The 22872-nt window shown below is 41.1% G+C and overlaps 2 protein-coding genes across 7 annotated transcripts in view; both read left to right on the forward strand.

Moving 5' to 3' along the window:
- The window catches only part of poc1bl (POC1 centriolar protein homolog B (Chlamydomonas), like), a 30022-nt gene extending 22275 nt beyond the window's left edge, over nt 1-7747 (forward strand). Inside the window, exons 9-11 of one of the 3 annotated variants that reach the window (XM_054763040.1) lie at nt 1868-1978; nt 5366-5518; nt 5610-7744. In XM_054763040.1, the coding sequence (XP_054619015.1) occupies nt 1868-1978; nt 5366-5518; nt 5610-5741 (396 nt within the window). In that variant the 3' untranslated portion in view covers nt 5742-7744. Of the gene's footprint in view, nt 1-1867; nt 1979-5365; nt 5519-5609 lie in introns of all 3 variants that reach the window. The other 2 variants (XM_054763042.1, XM_054763043.1) reach the window with 2 other exon arrangements.
- A 1197-nt stretch (nt 7748-8944) lies between these two features.
- galnt12 (UDP-N-acetyl-alpha-D-galactosamine:polypeptide N-acetylgalactosaminyltransferase 12) overlaps nt 8945-22872 on the forward strand; it is a 33504-nt gene continuing 19576 nt past the window's right edge. For 3 of the 4 annotated variants that reach the window (XR_008567116.1, XR_008567115.1, XM_054763038.1), the window contains exons 1-8: nt 8945-9735; nt 9847-10016; nt 13810-13999; nt 14083-14268; nt 14359-14476; nt 16035-16211; nt 21983-22114; nt 22181-22294. Coding sequence is in view for 2 of the 4 variants with exons in the window: in XM_054763038.1 (XP_054619013.1) it covers nt 9392-9735; nt 9847-10016; nt 13810-13999; nt 14083-14268; nt 14359-14476; nt 16035-16211; nt 21983-22114; nt 22181-22294 (1431 nt within the window). In the remaining 2 variants the exon portion in view is untranslated. Of the gene's footprint in view, nt 9736-9846; nt 10017-12842; nt 12988-13809; nt 14000-14082; nt 14269-14358; nt 14477-16034; nt 16212-21982; nt 22115-22180; nt 22295-22872 lie in introns of those variants that run through there. The other variant, XM_054763039.1, reaches the window with a different exon arrangement.

A 22872-nucleotide genomic window follows, 5' to 3' on the forward strand; every position in this document is an offset into this window, starting at 1 on the left:
ACATCCCTGACTTAGTGCAAACGCCTTCCTATTCCCTCTCTAGGACATGTCTGGGGTAGTGTTACTTTATTTTAGTTGAATTGAGCTTTGTGATACTGTGATGTCTGGTGGGCTACCGGTGGTGGGGGTTGTCTATATTTGTAGTCATCAATACCGTTTTTTTGATACACTCCTGGTCAAAATCTTAAGACCAGTTGAAAATTTGGTAGAATTAGCATTTTGCACATTTGGATCTTAATGAGGTTTTAAGTAGAGCTACAATACGCAAAAACAAGAAGGGGGAGTGAGACAAAAAGCATTTTCAAAAAGTAATTTATTGAAAATAATTAAACTGAAATAGGCTGTTTATCAGCTGATCAAAAGTTTAAGACCATCACTCAAAAAATAACAAAAAACTCTCCCAACCAGAACAAAAAATGTTCTCAGTAGGACTCAGTAATGAGGAGCTCCACCGTTCTTGTTCATCACTTCAAAAATGGCTTTGGGCATGCTTGATGCGAGTGTTTCCAGGAGGCTCGTGGGAACATTGCTCCAAGTGGTGAAGATGGCTTCACCAAGGCCATCAACTGTCTGGAACTTCCCTTGCCATCCATCCCCAAATGTTCTCTATGGGATTTAAATGAAGGGAACATGCAGGATGGTCCAAAAGAGTGATGTTATTCTCCCTGAAGAAGTCCTTGGTCAAGCGAGCGTTGTGAACTGCAGCGTTGTCCTGTTGAAGAACCCAGCTGTTACCACACAGACGAGGGCCCTCAGTCATGAGGGATGCCCGCTGCAACATCTGCACGTAAGCATCCGCCGTTTGACGACCCTGCACCACCTGAAGCTCCGGTGTTCCACTGAATGAAAAAGCACCCCAGACCATGATGGACTCCCCTCCACTGTGCCGGGTAGAAAACATCTCAGGTGGGATCTCCTTGTCATGCCAGTAACGTTGGAAGCCATCTGGACCGTCAAGGTTACATTTTTTCTCATCAGAGAATAAAACTTTTGTCCACCTTTCAATGTCCCATGTTTGATGCTGCCTGGCAAAGTCTAAACGGGCACTTTTGTGGCGTTGAAGGAGACGAGGTCTTTGAATTCCTTTTTTCGTTTTTTAAGCCCTTTTCCCTCAGATGCCGTCTGATGGTTATTGTGCTGCAGTCGGCACCAGTAAGGACCTTAAAGTGGGTGGAAGACCGCCCTGTGTCTTGATGGACAGCCAATCGGATCCACCGGCTCAGCGCAGGTGTGATTTTTTTTTTTTTTTTTGGGTCTACCACTTGACTTTTTTGTTCCATAATGCTCAGGATCTTTCTAAAAATGTAGAATGACTGATTTCCTGCTCCCAACCTCAGCAGCAATGGCACGCTGCGAGAGGCCTTGCTTATGCAGCTCCCACCACGTTCAAAAAGAGAAAGCTTCTTAGCTTTACCATCAGGAGGGCATGACAGTGTGAATGCCTGACCGAAAATGAACATTTTGAGCAGATTTTGGCTTTTATAGCCTGTGGTCTTAAACTTTTGATCAGCTGATCAACAACTTATTTCAGTTTAATTGTTGTTTTCAATTAATTACTTTTTGAAAATGCTTTTTGTCTCACTCCCCCTTCTTGTTTTTACATATTGTAGCTCTACTTAAAACCTCATTAAGATCCAAATGTGCAAAATGCAAATTCGAGCAATTTTTCAACTGGTCTTAAGATTTTGATCAGGAGTGTACTGCTTGATGCTGTTCCTGCTTTATTCTCAGCAACACCATCTCTTGTGCTGGATGTGCTGGTTGTACTGTAATTACACTGTGCAATGAAGGGGATGCTGAGTGTGAATGTAAGTGGTGCACGCTGCGAAATTTGAAAGTGTAAAATGCTGCTACTCCTTCCCACCAGGTGCGCAGCTCAGGAATAAACTCGGAATGTTTGGACTACAACGCTCCGGATCACAGTCCCACTGGTGCCCACCTCTCCCTGTTTGGTTGTCACGGCCAGGGAGGCAACCAGGTGAGATATTTATTCCTGATTGTATTTATCCTGCTTTGTACGGTGTCTTTGAGAGGCCAGAAAGGCACCTACAAATCAATTTGATTGCAATACGTGAGTGGTTGGAACGTTCCTTTCCATTTTATTGCTGACTCTGCCATTTTTTATCCATGTCACTTTTGGGCCATGTGATGACAGACTTGTATTCGGACCACGCTTAAGTGCTCTAATGTACTCTACTCTACTCTACTCAAGTACTCTAATGTCCTAAAGCAGGGGTGTCCAAAGTGCAGCCTGTGGCACATTCTAAAAGTATAATTTAACAAGAAAAGTAAAAAGAAAAAAAAAACAGTAAAAATTTAAAAATCAGCCATAACTTTCATTTTAGTAACACAGAGTTGAAATATTAAAGAAAAAAGACATTTTTTTTTTTAAAGTCGTACTATTATGTTGTAAATTTTTTTTAATTATGTGGAAAAAAAATCTAATGTTACAAGAATAAAGCCAAAATATTACGGAAATGAAGTCATAATGAGAAGAAAATTTACAAGGAGAAAATGTAAAAATTAAAAAACAGCAGCAGAAATAGGAAAATATTCTGGGGAAAAAAGTCATATTCTAACAAGAACAAAGCAATTTTATGAGAATAAACATGTAATATTACAGTATGAGTTAAAATAATATCATGATAAGTGCAAAAAGTGGAAATATTAAAGACAAAAGTTTATTTTTAACGTTGTAAAATGTACAAAAAAACACAACAAAATAAAGTTTTAATTTTTGGAAAATTTGGTTGGGGGAAAAACTTATAATAATATGGGCAATAAAGTCAAAATATTATTAGAATGAAGTCATAATATTACGAAAAGAGAATTTATGGGATTATTAGGGGTGTCCCGATCCGATCTTCAGGATCGGGATGGGCTGCCGACCCGCTGTATTTTAAAGATCGGATAATATCGGCTTCCGCCACGAGATTGGGCTGTATAAGGTTGGTAGCTCTGAGCCACACTCCAACATGGTAGGTGTGGTCATGTGCCTCAAAGCTGGTTGCCACTCGTTCCCGCCACCCGCAAGAAGAAGAAAACGCAACACCACCGTGCACCGTGGTGAAGTTAGTTTCACGTTGGACATTCAGCTCCGTAGCTACAGCGGTATCTTCCCCTCACTCTGCCCTGACTGCTGTGTCATTGTGTGGGGAGCTCGCATGCAGTTACGTGGTTACCAATGGCTAGGTGGTGGCCGTCGCCACCCTTGGTCACTCTCCGGCCACCCCACTGGCCATCTAGACATTTGAGGTATCAACTTATTGCCACCCCTATGTGAGTTATGGTCTCACCTTGGCCACCCCAGTCAAAAATTCCTGGCTCCGCCACTGTTCGCACAGAAAGTGCTGCTCTGACCGCTGGTTTATATTAGGGACCATCAATAAATTACTATTGCACTGAAGAGAGTTTGTTTAACAAACTCTGTTTGTTAAATGTGTTCCCTCATTTAACACGGGTTAGGTTAAAAAAAAAAATACCAGTGTTAAGTGAAATCCGTGTAGTAGAAGTTGATTTTTTTTAATTTTTTTTTTTGCTCATTATATATTTGTTTGTTTACAGGATATGTTTTTTTGTTTATTATATATGTTTAAAGGCTGTAAAACACCTCACCATACACTTTTCTCAGACATGAGAAAATATACAGTATATGTTGCGCATATTAGAGGGCCTTGAAACCGCGGATCACGCCTTGGTCCATGGGGCTGAATCAGCGATGTAGTGTTTCCAAAATAAGCCTCTCTCATCCATATTAAAAATTTGTTCAGGCTTATATGTTGCGGACAGTCAAAGCCCTTTTTGCATCGTTGTTAAAATGTATTGCTGCTGTCGTCCTGATGTTATTTTCCTCCTCCTTTGTGGTATGAACTGAATATTCATTCATTCGGTAATAGCGCCCTGCAGCTGCGTAAGTTCAACCTTCCGCCAGCATGTCCAGAATTCCAACTTTTTGTGCAATGGTTAGCGTCTTCCTCTGCCTTTTGGGTGCCTTTGTCGGTGTGGAGCCTTTAGTTGACATTGTGAGTTTTGTCAGGGAGAAAACTTGCAATCATACAGCACTAAATAGCCACACTGCTAACAATCAAGTAATAATGTAAATTAGGCAAACTGAACGCATTCTGTCCTGTACAGTACACATGGCATGGAGAAGATTTATTGATGGTCCCTTAGCCAATCAGGACGCAGAAGACAATGCGGGTTCTCCCTCAACAAATCAATATGCAGAACACAATGCATTAATATGCTGCCAAAAAAAAAAAAAGCATGCTCCATGGTAAAAAATTGCACCCATAATAAAATCCGTGTAATAGTGAGGCAGGCGAAAAGTGAACCTCGTTATAGCGAGGGAACACTGCATTGCAATTCCCACCACAAATTGATGTATAACCATGTCAGATCATTAGTCCTACCCTAAAAGTATTTTGCATGCCCATTTTTTCCAATTTTATCTTTTATTGGATGGATCTTTTACTGGATTAGGCACCTGACTCACAGAGGCGTGTTCAAAAGCCAAACAATACTGTTGGTCATGATGTGTAATAAAAATGCCAATTCAGCAATACTTTGGTTGCATTATTTTTAATGCTTTGAAGAGCTATTTTTATTACCATGTTCAATTCCACAAATTCATGTTTGTAACAATAGCTTATTATTAAAACAAAACAAAAAAAAAGGATCGGATCGACAAGACTATTAAAAAAATCGGGTCAGATCGGAAGCCAAAAAATGTGGATCGGGTCATTCCTAAAAATTATGTAAGAAGGAAGTTGAAATACTTGAGAGGGAAAATTAATTAAAATAACGTCAAAATATTAAGAGATAAACGTCTTATTGTAACGAGAAATTAAGTCACAATTTTTACAAGAATACACTTGTAATATTATGAGGAAAAAATCTCATTTTAGTAGCATAAAGTTGAAATATTTTTTTTTATTTGTAGTATTATGAGAAACAAACAAAAGGAAAGTTGTCATTTTTGGAAAATTATGTTGAAGTAAAAGTCATAATATTATGGTATAAGACAATAATATTATGAGAAGAAAATGTCCAAAGATTATTTAAGAAGAAAATTTAAATATTTTGGAAAAAAATACAGCAAAAATGGGGGGAAAAAGAGCAAAGAGTGAAGTTGATAGTAATAATAGTCATTTTCACCTACATGACAAAGCTGAGATGCCGTCTCTTCTTAAAATATATATAACTTCTTAGCATATCTTTACAAAATATCAAAGTGGGACGGTTGCATCCTTTCATTTTTCACTATGTGGGCCTCGCTGGAAAAACGCTTGGACACGCCTGGTGTATAGAAAGAGACTATGCTAAAATAGGCTATTTATTTAATTTTATGTCCATAATTGTGCAGTACTTCGAGTACACGTCCCAGAAGGAAATCCGATTCAATTCGGTGACCGAGCTGTGCGCTGAGGTGCTGGAGGGACAGTCGTCCATTGGGATGCGGCACTGTACCCGTGACGGCGAAGTCAAGCCGGCCAGCATCATTTGGGAGTTTAGGGACGTAAGTGGCGGCCATATTGTCCGTTTTTCCCACTTTGCCGCCACTCTTCATCATAATGATCACCATGTCCCCTCTTCTCTCCTCCGCCCAGGACAAAAGAATCTACCACCCGCACTCTGACACGTGTGTGACGGCCTACCGCAAGCCGGAGGGCCGCACGGACGTCCAGATGAAGCGCTGCGACCCTCAAGATAAAAACCAGCAATGGAAGTTTGAGTGGTAGAGCGTGAGAGACCTTCTTTGACCTTTTAGTGGCCTTCTCCGCCCACTTTCTCCCCCCTTTCTTCTCCCTCTCTGCCTTTTACCTGGGAGAGAGACAAGCAAATGAAAGGTCCTAAGAAGACGAGGACTTGCGACTGCGAGTCTGAGAAGCTGCAGAAAGATGGAGAAGACTTTTTACCTTTCATTCCCAATGCAGGAAAAACAGGAAGTGCTTTTTGGAGAGACTTGGCGTGTCTTGTTTGGGGAAGCCTGTTTTTTTCTTGATAGCACCTGTCTGGTCTCCATTGTATGTGGAAGCCCGTTTCCACCACTGAGAACATTTTTTATACCAATGGTAAATCGAAATTAAAAGTCAAAATTGAGATTAAAAAGTCAAAATTATTAGATAAAAGTCATAATAATGAGATAAAGTTGAAATTATAAGATAATAAGTCATACTTATAAGATCAGAAATTTGCAAGTATGAGAGAAAAAGTGAAAAAAACTCAAAATTATGAGATAAAAAGTTACTGTGATTAAAAAGTCAAAATTATGTGATAAAAATCAATTATGAGATAAAAAAATCAAAATTATGAGATTAAGTCATACTTGTAAGATGATAAATGTGCAATTATGAGATAAAAAGTTGTAAAAGTCCAAATTATGAGATAAAAAGTCAAAATTATGCAATAAAAAGTAATGAGATAAAAAGTCAAAATTATGACATACAAACTGCGCATGTTTCTTCACTGGAGCCTTTGTCACATGACACTTGCGCGGTTTGTGTATCATAATTTTGACTTTTTATCTCTTAATTGTGACTTTTTAATCTCATAATTTCTATTTTTTATCTCATCACTTTGACTTTTTAGCTCATAATTCTGACTTTTTATCACATAATTTCAACCTTTCATCTCATAATTTCAACTTTTTATTTCATATATTGGGATATTTTTTATCTTTCAGTGGTGGAAACGGGCTTGGGCTTTCATACCAATGATACGAAGGCAATGTTTTGTACAACTCCTAAACTGACTCGCTGGCGCCTCCCTTGGAAGAAAGTGGTATTGCCATAGAGTCCTTATGCACTCCTGATTGTTCCATTTGGCAAGAAGGAACAGGAAGTTCTGCAGCATTTTGGACCCAAAGCTGCTGCTTTCTCCTCACGCCACGTGAGAGGAAAGGAAAAGGAATCTTGTCCAAATGAGGCTGGTTTTATTGTAAGTGCAATTTGTCCAACTAACTGTCCTAACTGTGCCTTTAGAGAGGTTGTCATCCGCACTCCTCTAAGGTCGAGCATTCTAAATGCTTCAAGAAAGAAAAATGACACGGTTGGATATTAACATTTAGATGCGTCGGGACCCATCGGACTTTAAATCGGGTTCTGCTAGAAGTTTTCATGAAGTGTCTGAGCTGTACTTGAAGAGGCTACAAACATGTCTTTCTTGAAGACGGTTGGTAACGCCTCAGGTGGCGTTTGTTTTGTGTGTCTTTGGAATATTGTTGCCAGTGGCAGAGCCAGAAATTTTTCATTGGGGTGGCCAAGGTTAGACCATTACTGACATGGGGTGGCATTAAGATGATACCGGAAACGTCTCGATGGCCAGTGGGGTGGCCGGAGAGTGACTCGTCACCCCGTAGCTCCGCCACTGATGTTGCTGGGCTTAATTAAGGGAGCAGATGGAAACTACTGATGCAATGCAGGGACTACTTGATTTGAAGAAAAAAAGATGAATTAAAAATAATTTTCTCCTTATGTGTGCTTTTAGATTGTGTACAGCATGCAAGAACCCTGATTGGGCTTGCAGTGTTGCTTTGCTTCCTGTATTCCTAATGAATGGCCACCCCCTAGTGGCAGAACAACGTATTACAGGAGTGTCCACATAGTGAAAAATGAAAGGACGGATGTCACTGATATTTTGTAAAGTTATATATATTTCAAGAAAAAACTGCTTCTCAGCTTTTTCGTATAAAGTAGGTGAAAAAGACTGTTATTAATATCAACTTTGCTGTTGTTTTTTTTACATTTTCAACTTTCTTCTAATCATCAGAGATTTTCTTATCGTAATATTATTGACTTTATTCACACAATATTCCCCATCTTTGTTTTCCTCCCCCTGATCCGCGAGAGATTTGTGGGAACACAAGCCGGTCCGTGTGTCAAAAAAGGTTGGGGACCACTGGGCTATACCACAGACCAAGTGGACCACATAGAACACATTTTTTTTTAAGAATAACGCTTTTTATTACCAAAGATCTGTGTTGTTACATATTTACTACATTGGGCGTTAGTGACAAACATATTCCTCCTTTTGAAAATAAGTAAACCTGACGGTTTGTACGAGTGATGGATGGACAAATGAAGCTTTATAAGCACTTGTGATATTTTTTGACTCGTCTATATGGCACTCTTGGTTTAAAGATGCCGTGGACATTTTTAAAAATATCACAAGTGCTTCATGAAGCTTCATTTTCCCATCACTAGTTTTTACTGCTTGGGGCCAAAAAACTGCCTTTTTATTTGCCTTTCCATAACATATTTAAAAACTGTGACTTCAATGGCAAGGTTTAACACAAACTTCATCAGTTTTGCTTTGCATCGCAAAATATGCCAAATGCATAAAAAATAAATAACACTGCTTATCTGGGGACATTTGCAATAAGCTACCATAGCTACAGACCTACAAACATAAATTGTGTAAAAAAAAAAAAACATGAATTTTTGTTATTGTGACAAATGGGTCACATCAGGTTCTTCATTCTGATTTTAAGGCTAAAAACCTGGTGTGACATATGTTACCGCAATATTTCTGTTACTTTTTTGATATTACTTTCTTCAACAACTATGGTCAGACCAGGTTGAAAGTAATTTAGGACATGTTTCAAAGCATGGAACCGAAGAAATGTGTTTGAAATTACATGTATCAAAAAAAAGCTCTTTGAAATTAGCTGGAAGGCTAAACTGAAAGGTCAGACCTGCATTTTGGAGAGGTTACTTCCTGCCACAGTCACATGACTGTCACATGGTCATCACACCAGGATATTTAGTATATGTCGCTTAGGGATTTAACAAGTTAAAATCAGACATAAAGCTTTTTAAGGAAGAGACTGGGACCTTCAAAGTGCTTGTTACACTCGTATCACCGCGGGTTCTTATGGGTTAAAAAAAGGGACCTGACCGACGCAGTTTCCCCGTCTTATTTTGCAATCAAACCGGAAGTGAGGACCGGCTCATTCGACACCACTTTGCGAGTCCATTTCAACTAACCGGTGTTGTCCAACTTTGTCTAGCGGCTCCAAAGTTACGGGTGCACTCAAATTGTGACAATTCACGGTGGGCAAAGTGTCCTCTCGGTCTCTGGTCGTCTTCGTCTCGCTGTAAAGTAAAGGAACAGGCGCTGGGAGGTTAGATTGGACCGAAATGGACTGAGTTAGTTGGAGTCGGCGACTGGCGAAAGCAACCCTCAAGTAATCCGGGTCAGTAATTAATCCGCGTTGCTTAATCCATTTATACTTGTCCTGATCGAATGGAGAGGACAGGAAGAGGAGTGTCCTACGGTTGTTTTTTGACGTTGCCGGGGCCGCAGTGAGATGTTTGGCGGCGGGCGAGCGGGAAGTTAGTTGGCCAACTCAGGAAGTTAACAGAGCTGAGGACACAACCAGGAAGAAGCGATGGCTGTCAGATGGAGACGGACCCGGTCCACTTTTAGGCTTCTCCTCGTCGGAGCCACCATACTGACCTGTGTCTTTTACTTCTGGGATTTCTCCTCGGATGCGAGCGTCAAACAGCGACGGAAGGCCGATATCATGGACCTGGAGAGGCTGAAGAGGCCAGTCTACGAGAAGCCCCCCTTGGATGTGGACGCCCCTGGGGAGCTGGGCACAGCCGTCCAGCTGGAACTGGATGGGGAGGAGAAGCTGAAGGAGCAGGAGAGCATTTCAAAGTATCAGATCAACATTTATGTCAGCGACAAGATCTCACTGCATCGCCGCCTGCCAGAGAGGTGGAACCCACTGTGAGTAACATCACCAGTGGACACCATAATACACATGCTATGGTAACTTATGGTATATGCTGTATCTGACCTTGTAAATGCCCCACCACATTCTTCTCCTAAATCTTACAGCTGCAGAGATCTGGATTACCACTACACGTCCTTGCCGACGACCTCGGTAGTGATCGCTTTCTACAACGAGGCCTGGTCCACCCTGCTGAGGACAGTCCACAGCGTCCTGGAGACGTCTCCCGACATCCTGCTCAAGGAGCTGGTGCTGGTGGACGACTACAGCAACAGAGGTGTGTTGTGTTCAAGAGCGCACAAATTGCAACTGTGTGCTCGCACTACTTTATTTTTACTGTCTTGCCCCAATCATCTCAGAGTCAGACTGTCCTTTATTGCAGTAAAACTACAAAATGCGATTGCTCCTTAATTGACAGTGGCAACCTTGCACAACATTCCACAAAAACAATCAGAACAACATCAAATAAGACTGAAAATATTCCACAAAGTCAGAGAAATTGCAATAAAGCAGCAGATTAGAAGAAGTTATTGAATCCATGCGATTGCTTCTCACAAGTAAGTAATAACAGTGGTAACCTTACACAAAACAATCAGGACGACTCAAAATAAGCTTTTAAAGCTTAAAGCGAAAGACAAAGTCAGAGAAATTGCAGTAAAACAGCAGACAGTAAATGCGATCGCTCCCCTCACATGTAAGTAACGACAGCGGCCATGTTGTACAAAACAACTCAATATAAACTTAAATATTTCACAATGTCAGAGAAATTGCATTGATAGAGCAGATTAGAGCGTGCCATTTAATTAATGAGATCACTTCTCTTGCCAGTACACAATGACAGCGAGCACTATGCACAAATCAATGATCGGAAACACTCCAAATAAGCTTGTAAATAATGCACATAGTCAGAGAAATTGCATTACAACAGCAGACTAGAACATGTCATTTATTTAATGTGATTGCTTTTCACACGTAATGACAGTGGCAGCCTTGCAAACTATATAATCACAAGGATCCCAAGCCTATACAATGTAAATATTCCACAAAGTCAGAGAAATTGCATTAAAACAGCAGACTTGAACGTGTTGATTCGATTGCTCCTCTCGCAAGTAATGACAGTGGCCATGTTCCACAAAAGAAACAGAATGACTCAAAATAAGCTTTTGAATGTTCCAGAAAGTCTGATAAATTGCAAAAATCAGCAGATTATAACGTGTCATTTCACTAATGCGATCGCTCCTCTCACAAGTAATTGACCCGCTGGGTCGTTCTGATCACAACCTCGTCCATCTCGTCACAGACTACACTCCAGTAGTGAATAGACAACCCCCTGTGAAGAGGCCTGTGAAGCAGTGGTCTGAGGAGAGCAGTGCTAGGCTCAGAGACTGCTTCCAGACAACAGACTGAGAAGCGCTCTGTAGTCCCCATGGCAGTGACGTTGACAGCATGACACACTGCATCACAGACTATATAAACTTCTGTGTGGAGAACACTGTGCCCTCCAAGTTGGTGCGGTGTTTTCCCAACAACAAACCCTGGGTGACCTCTGAGATTAAGGCCCTGCTGAACATGAAGAAGAGGGTCTTCAACTCGGGGGACAAGGAGGAGCTGCGCAGAGTCCAGAGGAAACTCCGGCATAAGATCAGGAAGGGGAAGGACTGCTACAGGAGGAAACTGGAGAAGCGGCTGGGGGAGAATAATGCCAGGGAAGTCTTGGGAGGCCTGCAGACCATCACAGGCCATGATAAAGGAGTGGGGAGAGACCAAGCCAGTGGGGACAAGATCTGGGCAGATGAACTCAATCTGTTTTTTAACAGATTTGAGTCTGCCCTCCCTCCCTCCCCTACCAACTCACCACTCTTCACCCCCACATCCCCATCCCAGCCATCCTCTACTCCCCTCTCCGTAACTGATGATCAGGTGAGAAGTCAGCTGAGGAAGATCAAGGCAAGGAAGGCCCCGGGACCGGACGGCATCAGCCCTAGAATCCTCAAGGACTGTGCTGACCAGCTCTGTGGAGTTCTCAGGCACTTGTTCAATCTCAGCCTGAGCCTGGAGAAAGTCCCAGCCCTGTGGAAGACCTCCTGTGTGGTCCCGATCCCAAAGACACCGCGTCCCAAGGAGCCTAACCACTTCAGGCCTGTTGCCTTGACCTCTCACCTGATGAAAACCATGGAGAGGATTATCCTGCAGCACCTGCGACCCCCGGTGGGCACTCAGCTGGACCCCCTGCAGTTTGCTTACCGGCCTCGGATCGGAGTGGACGACGCAGTGATCTACCTGCTGCACAGATCACTGCTACACCTGGAGGACAGCGGGAGCGCTGTGAGGGTCATGTTTTTTGACTTCTCCAGTGCCTTCAACACCATCCAGCCGTCACTACTCAGAGTGAAGATGGAGAGTGTGGGAGTAGACCAACAACTGACTGCATGGGTTATAGACTACCTCACCAACAGACCACAGTATGTGAGGCTCCGTCACTGTGTGTCTGACATGGTACTCTGCAGCACAGGTGCCCCTCAGGGTACGGTGCTCTCCCCTTTCCTCTTCACCCTCTACACCTCGGACTTCACACACAACTCCCCACAGTGTCACATCCAGAAGTTCTCCGATGACACAGCCATCGTTGGTTGTGTTTCAGAGGGGAATGATCTGGAATACAGGACGGTCATCAGGGACTTTGTCAGCTGGAGTGAGCTTAACCAGCTGCAACTCAACACCAGCAAGACAAAGGAGATGATCATTAACTTCCAGAGGAAAACATCTCACTTTACACCGGTGAACATCCAGGGAGCGGACATAGAGTTGGTAGACAGCTACAAATTCCTGGGTGTTCACCTTTAAAAACAAGCTGGACTGGTCCGTCAACACCCACGCCCTCTAAAGAAGGGCCAGAGTCGCCTCCACCTGCTGAGGAGACTGAGGTCCTTTGGTGTGTGCAGGACTCTTTTACGGACCTTTTATGACTCTGTGGTGGCCTCAGCCATCTTCTATGCTGTGGGCTGCTGGAGAGGGGGCAGCACGGAAAGGGACAGGAGCAGGATAAATAGGCTGATCAGGAGAGCGAGCTCTGTCCTGGACGGTCCTCTGGACTCCGTGGAGGAAGTGGGGGAGAGAAGGATGTTGGCTAAGCTGACATCCATAATGAACAACACCTCTCACCCGCTACATGACACTGTTGTTTCCCTGGGCAGCTCCTTCAGCAGCAGACTGTTACACCCACGATGTAAGAAGGAGAGGTTCCGCAGGTCAGTCGCTACAACACCTGCACCACCTGAACCATGTTGTAGTCACTATGCTTTCTTTACACTGTTCTCTTTACTTGCGTATCTTGCTTGCTTGCTGCTGTAACAAGTAAATTTCCCCGCTGTGGGATAAATAAAGTACATACAATACAATACAAAGACAGTAGCAATCTTGCACAAAATTCATCATCAGAACGACTCCAAATAAGACGGTAAATATTCCACAGTCAAAGAAATTGTAGTAAAACAGCAGACTAGAACGTGTTGTTTCATTAACGCGATTGCTCCTCTCACAAAGTAAGTAACGACAAGTAACCATGTTGCACAAAACAAATAGAACAACTCAAAATAAGCTTTTGAATGTTCCACAAAGTCTGAGAAATTGCAGTAAAACAGTAAACAATAACGTGTCATTTCATTAACGCGATTGCTCTGCTCACAAATATTTGTGACAGTGGCAACCTTTCACAAAATATATATTCACAACGATTCCAAGTACAACTGTAAATATTCCACAGTCTGAGAAATTGCAGTAGAAAAGCAGACTATAACGTCATTTTTCATAAATGCGATTGCTCCTCTCACAAATAATTAGTGGCGGTGGCATCCATGCACAAAACAGAACGACAGCAAACAAGGCTGTAAATATTCCACAAAGTCAGAGAAATTACATTAAAACAGCAGACTACAATGTGCCATTTAATGAATGCGATCGTTCCTCTCACAAGTAGACGTTGCACCAAGTGTACAATCAGAAGGACTCTAAGTAAGAGTGTAAATATTCCATAAAGTGCTTTAGAAGGTTTCTTCTCTTCCTGACAACAGATCACCTGAAGGCGCCGCTGGAGGAGTACCTGTCAGGATTCAGGAAGGTGCGTCTGATCCGGGCCACCAAGAGAGAGGGCTTGGTGCGAGCCCGCCTGCTCGGGGCGTCCGTCACCACTGGCGACGTGCTGACCTTCCTGGACTGCCACTGCGAGTGTCACGAGGGCTGGCTGGAGCCCCTTCTCCAAAGGTGGAAGGCGCTCTGGCTTCGGCTTTGGCTCGGTTTTTTCTTTGAAAGACAGAGTGGAAACGTTTTGTTTCACCTGCTGCCAGGATCAAAGAGGAGCCGACGGCCGTGGTGTGTCCCGTCATCGACTCCATCGATTGGAACACCTTTAAGTATTTGGGCAACCCCGCTGATCCTCAGATCGGGGGGTTTGACTGGCGGTTGGTCTTCACCTGGCACCAGATCCCTGAGCATGAGAAGAAACGGCGCCGCTCGCCCACTGATGTCATCAGGTACGTCTTGATATCTGACAATTCAAAGTGGTTTTGGAACCAAGAAGAGGAAAACAAACCTGAGAGAGTGCTTGTTTTTCACCACCTCAGGTCTCCGACCATGGCCGGGGGTTTGTTTGCCGTCAATAAGAAGTTTTTCACTCACTTGGGGACGTACGATGCTGGGATGGAGGTGTGGGGAGGAGAGAACCTGGAGTTCTCCTTCAGGGTAAGAAAAGTCTTTGTTCTTACACTGGTTGCAGGCTTAAACGCAAATCTGCAGAGGCCCAGCTACTAGAAGGAAAGTACATAGCCAATGTAATGTGAGGTACTGTTACTGCAGCCACTTCCAAATACCAAGTAGATGGAGAATTAGGACACACTTTTCATTGAAATACCAACATCCATGCCTTCACACTTAATGCACAGTTTAGAGCAGCGGTGTCCAAAGGTTTTTCCAGCGAGGGCCACATAGCGAAAACTTTGCCACTTTGATATTTTGGAAATGTAGATATGCTAAGAAGTTATATATTTAAAGAAACAACTGCATCTCAGCTTTGTCATATACTGTAGGTGAAAAAGCCTATTATTAGTATTAATATGGACTTTGCTCTTTGTTTTTTTCCTCATTTTTTTTTAAAATAAATTTTCCAAATATTTCAACTTCCTTCTTAAATGATCTTTGTAAATTGTCTTCTCGCAATATTATGTCTTTATTCCCATAATATTTTGAATTTACTCCCATATTATAACTTCCCCCTAACCTAATTCCCCCAAATTACAAGTTTATGTTTTGTTTTTGTTTGTTTTTTGTAAAATTGCAACTTTTTTTTCTTGTTAGAATAAGGTTTTTTTTCTCTTGATATTTTTGGCTTAACTTGTAAAATTACAGCTGTTTTTTTTTTCTATTTATGCTATTAAGTTTTCCAACTATTTTGGCTTTCTTCTTGGAATTATTTTTCTACTAATTATGACTTTATCACCATAATATTATAACTTTTTTGCAACCTAATTTCCACAAAATTACAGCTTTATTTTTGTTTTTATTTTGTTTTATTTTTGGATTTTTGTCCTATTACCACTTCTTGAAAAAAATATTTTTTTTCTTTTAATATTAGGGATGTCATATTCTTTGGCTTCCCATACGATTTTCTAAAAATATATAGTCTTGCCAATCCGATCTGATCTGATCTGATCCGGTACCGATGCTTTTTTTTTTTCTTTTTAAAAAAGCTTTTGTTACAAACATGAATTTGTGGAATTGAACATGGTTATGAAAATAGCTCTTCAAAGCATTAAAAATAATGCAACTAAGGTATTGCTGAATTTACCTCTGTATTACACAGCATGACCAACAATATTGTTTGCTTTCTGTAACGAACCTCTGTGAGTCAGGTCCCTAATCCAATAAAAGTCCATCCAATAAAAGATCAAATTGAAAAAAAATACTTTTAGGGTAGGACTAACCATTTGACATGGTGATAGATCAATTTGTGGTGTGATATAGAATATATCGAGACTTTTTTTTTTTTTTTAAACAAACTCTTCAGTGCCATAGTAATTTATTGACGGTTCCTAAGCTAAACAACCAGCAGTTAGAGCAGCACTTCCCGTGCGAGCAGTGGTGGAACCAGACATTTTTCGTTGGCGTGGCCAAGGTGACACCATTACTGACATAGGGGTGGCAATACATTGATACCTGAAATGTCTAGATGGCCAGTGGGGTGGCATTTTTAAAATTTTTTTTTGTATACATTTTCCAACTATTTCCGCTTTCGTCCTTGCAGATCTGGCAGTGCGGCGGCAGCCTGGAGATCCACCCGTGCTCTCACGTGGGCCACGTGTTCCCAAAGAAGGCGCCGTACCAGCGCAGCCACGCCCTGGCCAACAGCGTGCGTGCCGCCGAGGTGTGGATGGATGAACAAAAACGTATCTACTATCACCGCAACCCCCACGCCAGAGCGGTGAGTCTGCACACGTGTCGTGCTGGTGTTTTCTTCGACTGTCCTGCTGCGGTGTGCTGACGAGGTGACGCTCGGGATACATGAGCAGGGGACAGCCAAGGTGACGCTCGGCTCCGTGTGCCAACAGGTGTCACCCACCTTCCCTCAGTGGGGCGAGGGGAGGGGCATGGTGGTTGTGTAATTAAGCCCTCAGATCAGGTGGAACTCATCTCTTATGTCTTCCCTTCTCTTTTAGCACGTGTTGGCGATATTTAACCCACTGGGAGGGTGAATCTCTTCTGTAACCTTAAACGGTTAATTGTCTTCAGGAGGCTAATCCCAGGCGATCCTCAGTCACACCCGGCCAAAGCTGGATTGTTGTAGGGATTCCTGGCATGGACGTAGCACACGTCAGTTAGCCGTGTCCTCTTGACTCAGACCTCTTTTGCCCCCTTTAGCGAGGTTTCACGCACACATAGACACGCTTTGACTGGGAAGCCGTGGTTGACGGGTATCAATCCCCGCCTGCATGTTGCATTGTAACACTTAACGTCTTCACACTTAACACGCACACGACGTCGTAACACTGCCTTCTCTCACATACACGATCCCAGTGGTGTCCAAAGTGGGGGCACCGGGCCAATTTGTAACCCATGGCTTTTTTTTATTGGCCTTTGGCACATTCTAACAATGTAATTTAACAAGAAAAAAAGGAAAATCTGCAGTAATTTTACAACCATAAAGTCAAAATATTAAGAGAAAAAGTTACTATATTAACTAATTCAATCCCAGCCATTTTTGAAAAGACAACCCCCTTCAGTACCGTCCATTTTAGACAATTTTGACTGATATTTCAAGGCACACAGAATATTGTGTTCTATGGCTTTATAAACATGGAACCTACCACGACAAGGATTAGACTCGTCTTTCATCAGAAAAAAAGTGTGTTTCTACCTTTTTCCATCCTTTAGCAATAAGCAGTAGAACATACAGTAGGTAAGTTCCAGGGAAATATCAGTTCCCAACAAGGAAACGGAGAAAAACAGAGTTTTGTGAAAAGATACATTTCAATCATACCTTTCACTTTGACACACATTTTTTGCTTTTGTGACAGCTCAAATATATCAACAATTATACCACAAAATAAACAGCTAGTTTTACATCAAAATAACAATTTATTTACAAATATAACTCCATGAACTATTTACAGTTTTCACATTTGTAACTAAACTGTGTGTGTGTGTGTGTGTGTGTGTGTGTGTGTGTGTGTGTGTGTGTGTGTGTGTGTGTGCGCGCGTGCATGAGTTGGTATTTCCCTACAATGCGTAACCTTCTGTGCGCTACACTCCTCCATGCTCTCACTTCCACCTTGCTGTTGAGTGTGTTTTACATGCAGAAGATCCTTGCTGAGGTCTTATCAAATGTATTTCTGCCACCTTGTGGCTGTTTTTATAGCTTAAACCTGCTCTAAAAGTGACATCTTTTTTTGTGCAGTTGCGTCATCACCTCTTTTTGTCTTTTGCACAAAAAAACATAAAAGGTATTATACGTCTTTTACGTTTTTTTTCTTGAAGGGGTTAAGAAAACAAGTTGTAATTTTACAAGAAATTTGTTGCAATATTAGTAGGAAAAATAACGTCATTTTAGCAGCATAAAGTTTAATTATTAAAGAAAAAAGACATTTTTAAAAGTCATGTATGAACAAAAAACAATTGTAATTTTTTGAAAATTAGGTTGTGGAAAATGTTAACCCTCACATTATGGGAATGAAGTCAACATTTTATGGGGAAAAAAAAAGTCATAATTATGAAAAGAAAACGGGTTGAAATATTAAAGAAAAAATACATTTAAAAAAAATAAAAGAATAAAGTCAAAATATTACAGTAATAAAGTCTTGGTTTGGTGTGGTTTGGTTTAATTTTATTTGAACGTGCAAGTTCCAATGGAAAACATCTCATGAATCATCATTTCACAGTTCGACATGTCCAAAGCAAATCTTATTTAATCCTACCCCACTTCCATTCCACGTCTTGTACAGTACATTTATTCACTTCCGGCTTTCCATGTCATATTTTTGATATAATAAACATTGTAAAAAATAATAATAAAAAAAAACAAGACAGAGCAATAAGTATAATAATCAAGACTCTTCTGCCTTGTATTAGCAAACATCAACTGCTTGTATTGTTTTTTGAATTTGCTCGTCTCGGTACATTGTTTGAGTTCCTTACTCAATCCGTTCCATAATCTAATTCTGCATGCTGTGGGTTTTCAGCCTTGTTCTTGCATATAAGTGTTTTAAGTTTAATTTTTCTCTAAGATCATATTTCTCCTCTTTTATAGAGAAATAATGTATGACGTTTTTGGGGAACAAGTTATTGTTAACTTTATGCATTATTTTACCAATTTGAAAGTGTACTAAATCAGCAAATTTTAATATCTGTGATTTTAAAACTAAAGGGTTTGGATGTTGTCTATACTTGGCAGGATGAATGATCCTCACCCATCTGTTTTGCGGTACATTGAGTGAGTGAAGATTGCTTTTATAATGATTATCCCATATCTCCACACAATACGTTAGATGTGGTGATACCAAAGAGCAGTAAAGAGTGTGGAGTGATTTTTGATCAAGAACAATTTTTGCTTTATTCAATATTGAAAGTATTTCTCGCCACCTTTTGTTGGATATTTTTGATATGAGATTTCCAACACATTTTTTCGTCTATTATGTTTATTATATATTATTTTTATCGTTAACTCGTTCAATATCCACTTGTCTACTTGTATTTGATAGTATGGATCCTTTCTGCTATTTCCAAATAGCATTATTTTAGTTTTACTTAAGTTCAAGGATAATCTGTTTTTATCAAACCATGACTTAATATGACCATTTCATCCTTGACCTTTTTAATTAGTTCTTGTGTGCTTTCCCCAGAACAAAAGACAGTGGTATCATCCGCAAATAATACCAACTTTAAGTCCTTTGTTACTTTACAAATGTCATCGATGTACAAATTGAACCATTTTGGTCCCTATATTGACCCCTGGGCTACTCCCCACGTAGTATTTAAACTCCCAGATGTATTTTCTCCTAGCTTTACAAATTGCCCCCTGTTTGCTAGGTAGCCTCTGATTCCGTACCTTTCTAATTTTGTTGTAAAATACAGTCCAACTTGTCTATAGCGGCCACTAGAGAGAGTCTGCAAAGGTGGCCGCTATAGACAGGTGGCCTCTATAGACAGGTTGGCGTCCAGTTTAAATGTTGACCAGTCGAGGAAAAAAAAGGGGAAACAAATAATAATAATAATGATGACCAGTAGATGGCACTGCGGACTGCTGATAAAAGTTGTACAGCACTACTAGGCTTGTTATTATCATGGTTCATGGTTTTAATCCTGAACATGCATGAGTCAAACAGCAGCACATCACATAGTACAATTCACAATTTTGCATGTCCAAAAAGGAGTAGGAAGAAGCAAAGCTTATTTAATCCTACCCCTCATCAGTTTCACATCAGTTGCAATACATTTATTCACCTCTTGTTCTTCCAAGTGTACTTTGTAGGTCTACATGACAATGTAGTGCAATCATAGCCAAGGTTTTTACTTACTAAAAGCAAGCTAGAGGCTTAATAATAACTGATAACTGATAAAATACTTCAGTTAAGTACAACCAAACTCAGTTTTGCTCCCGCTGCCGCATGCATGCTAGCATATGTTTTTTTTTTTATTGTAGCGTCGCTGGGAGCACGTCCTGTTCCCAGCCTAATTTGCGGTAATGTTTTGGTGCAAATGCTCTTAAAGTTACATGTTTGACCAGGAAATAGCAAGCTCAAAAGACGACGGCTTTTTTATGTGGAACAACTGACAGTTTGTGTGGATCTTGTGAATGATTGTGACTGAGCTAGGACTCAGTAATTAAAGTCTACACACGACGCCTTCATTGATTGAAAAACAATCAATGAATGAAGCATGAAGCTTCTACTTGAGTTGGTAATTTGGCTGCTATATGCAGTCAGATATTGACCAAGAGAGACAAAATGGGTGGCTGCTGGCTGCGCTGGACAGGTGACTGCTATACACAGGGTCTATAACATGTAAATTTACTGGGGGGGATTTTTCAGTGGCTGCTATAGGCAGGTGGCCCTTCTATAAAGGTGGCCGCTAAGACAGGTTTGACTGTATTGTGATTAATTGTATCGAAGGCTTTTGTAAGATCCATAAATACTGCAACTGCACATTTTCTGTGGTCTATAGCGTTAGTAATTTCGTCCGTGATTTTGATCAGTGCCATAGAAGTTGAAATGTTCGCTCTGTATCCGTATTGACTACCTGCTAGTAAATCGTTATTATTAATAAATTTGTCCAACATGTTATAAGATAGCATCTCGATAATTTTAGAAAGTTGGGGTAATAAGGAAACTGGTCGGTAATTTGTAAATTGATGTTTGTCTCCATTTTTGAAAATGTTCATTTTGTTAGGAAATTTTACAGTTTGAAATGATAAGTTACTAATATATGTTAACAGTTCTACAATCGCATTGATAACAGCAGAAATGGGGAAAAAGAGCTGTAATTTTATAAGGTAGTCAAAATATTAACAGAATAACATATTTTAGTAGCATAAAGTTGAAATATTTAAAGAGACTTTTTTTTAAGTCATAATATTATGACAAACAAAACAATGAATAAAGTTGTAATTTTTTTGGCAATATGCCGATATTGTCAAACTATCAATTTCCGATATACGTAACATCACATGCCTCCTGTGGTGGAATTAACACATACTGTATCTGTTGTGAAGCGCATGGATACAGCATCAGCAATTAGCTTCTCACCATGCCTGTAAACAACATTGTACAACACTGTAAAACATACCTGCCATTAGGCTTAGGCTGTGACGTTTGTTTTAAAAGTCAACATAGTAGCCATTTCCATTTTTTGATGTGGTCCAACACGCATAAATCCAGTACAAAATTGAACAGGAAGAATTCATCTGCCTAACAAACATGTATATAAATGAAAATACATCTGATATATGAAAAAGCAGCATTTTCATGGACGGCCCCACGGACTCGCCTAATCAAGCATGCACACAGGGTCAGACTTTAATGTCGCTTACTTCCAGGAACTGTAACATTCCTCCTAGTTAGACAAAGCGGCATAAAAAATGGATGGATTGAATGGAAGGAGCGGGCTAGCTTGCTACTAGCTACCCACAGTTGTACAAGATGATGAGGTCATCATGTGCTTGCCGGAAAATACTGGAGCACATAGGCCTATAAAAAGCATTATGTTTATTATTGGCTTTCATCCAGATACCGATATTGGCCGATGTTACATTTGTACGCCATTATCGGGCTGATAATATCGGTGGGCTGATATTATTAGACATCCCTAGTTGTATTTTTTGGAAAATATATCATTACATTTAAATTAAGCAAGAAAGTTGAAATAGTTATGTGGGGGAAGCAACAACAGAAATGGGGGAAAAAACAGCTGTCATTTTATGAGAATAATGTCAAAATATTATATAAAAATTAATTATAACAAGAAAAAAAGTTAACAAGAATAAACTCGCAATATTATGAGGGAAAAATGTCATTTTAGTAGCATTGTAGAATTAAGAGTTGACCTGCAACGGTACATTCCAACTCCAGGTGGTGCTATTGTCTGAGCAACGTGTCCTTTGGCCCCCATTTTCATGCTGATGTGTGTCTTCCGTGGGAGTTGCAAGGCCAGTGTGATAAAGCAACCACACTAAACTAATCATCCATGCTCCTTTGCTCCCAGGAGCCGTTCGGCAATGTGAGCGAGCGACTGATGCTGCGAGAAAGGCTGGGTTGTAAGAGCTTCAAGTGGTACCTGGACAATGTTTACCCCGAGCTCCACGTCCCACAGGACCGGCCGGGCTTCTTTGGAATGGTGAGCGCATATCGGACGCTCTGATTGCACCGCCTAGCAACAGCCGACCTTTGCATCCCTTTACAGCTGAAGAACCGGGGGAAGGCCGACTATTGTTTGGACTACAATCCTTCAGATGAAAACAACTGCTTTGGCGAAAGAGTCATTATGTATGCGTGCCATGGCTTGGGCCAGAACCAGGTACTTAAATGGCTAAAATATGTCGAGCGAAGTACCAGTCAGCATTTGATCCCCTGCTGGTTTGCCAACTTTACCCTCTTACCAAGATGTGAACACAAATTAGTACTGTCCCTTTAAGAGAGTACTCCTAATTTCAATTTCTTCACCTGTCACCTGTGATTGGGAGGAACGGCCCCCCTTATCTGGAACTCGAGCGGTGTTTCCATCCAAGGTGTTCAGGGCACTTTCAACAGGTAGTAGGCCTCGGCGGAGACCCAGGACACGTTGGAGAGACTGTCTCTCAACTGGCCTGGGAACGCCTCGGGATCCGCTGGGAGGAACAGGACAAAGTAGCCAGGGCAGGGGAAGTCTGGGCTTCCCTACTTAGGCTGCTGCCCCCGCGACCCGACCTCGGCTAAGCGGAAGAAGACGGATGAATGGATAGCATATAAAATGTATCATAAAAATAGAAAATAAAATATAGAAATAGGTTAAAAAAAATGGAGGAAATACAAGAAGTCAGTCGACCTCACTCTGGAGTCACAAAGCCAAATTTGGACATATTTGAAGGTTTTTCAATAAAGTAACACAATATTCAC

This window comes from Dunckerocampus dactyliophorus, chromosome 20, assembly GCF_027744805.1.
Source record: "Dunckerocampus dactyliophorus isolate RoL2022-P2 chromosome 20, RoL_Ddac_1.1, whole genome shotgun sequence".
Classification (NCBI taxonomy): domain Eukaryota; kingdom Metazoa; phylum Chordata; class Actinopteri; order Syngnathiformes; family Syngnathidae; genus Dunckerocampus; species Dunckerocampus dactyliophorus.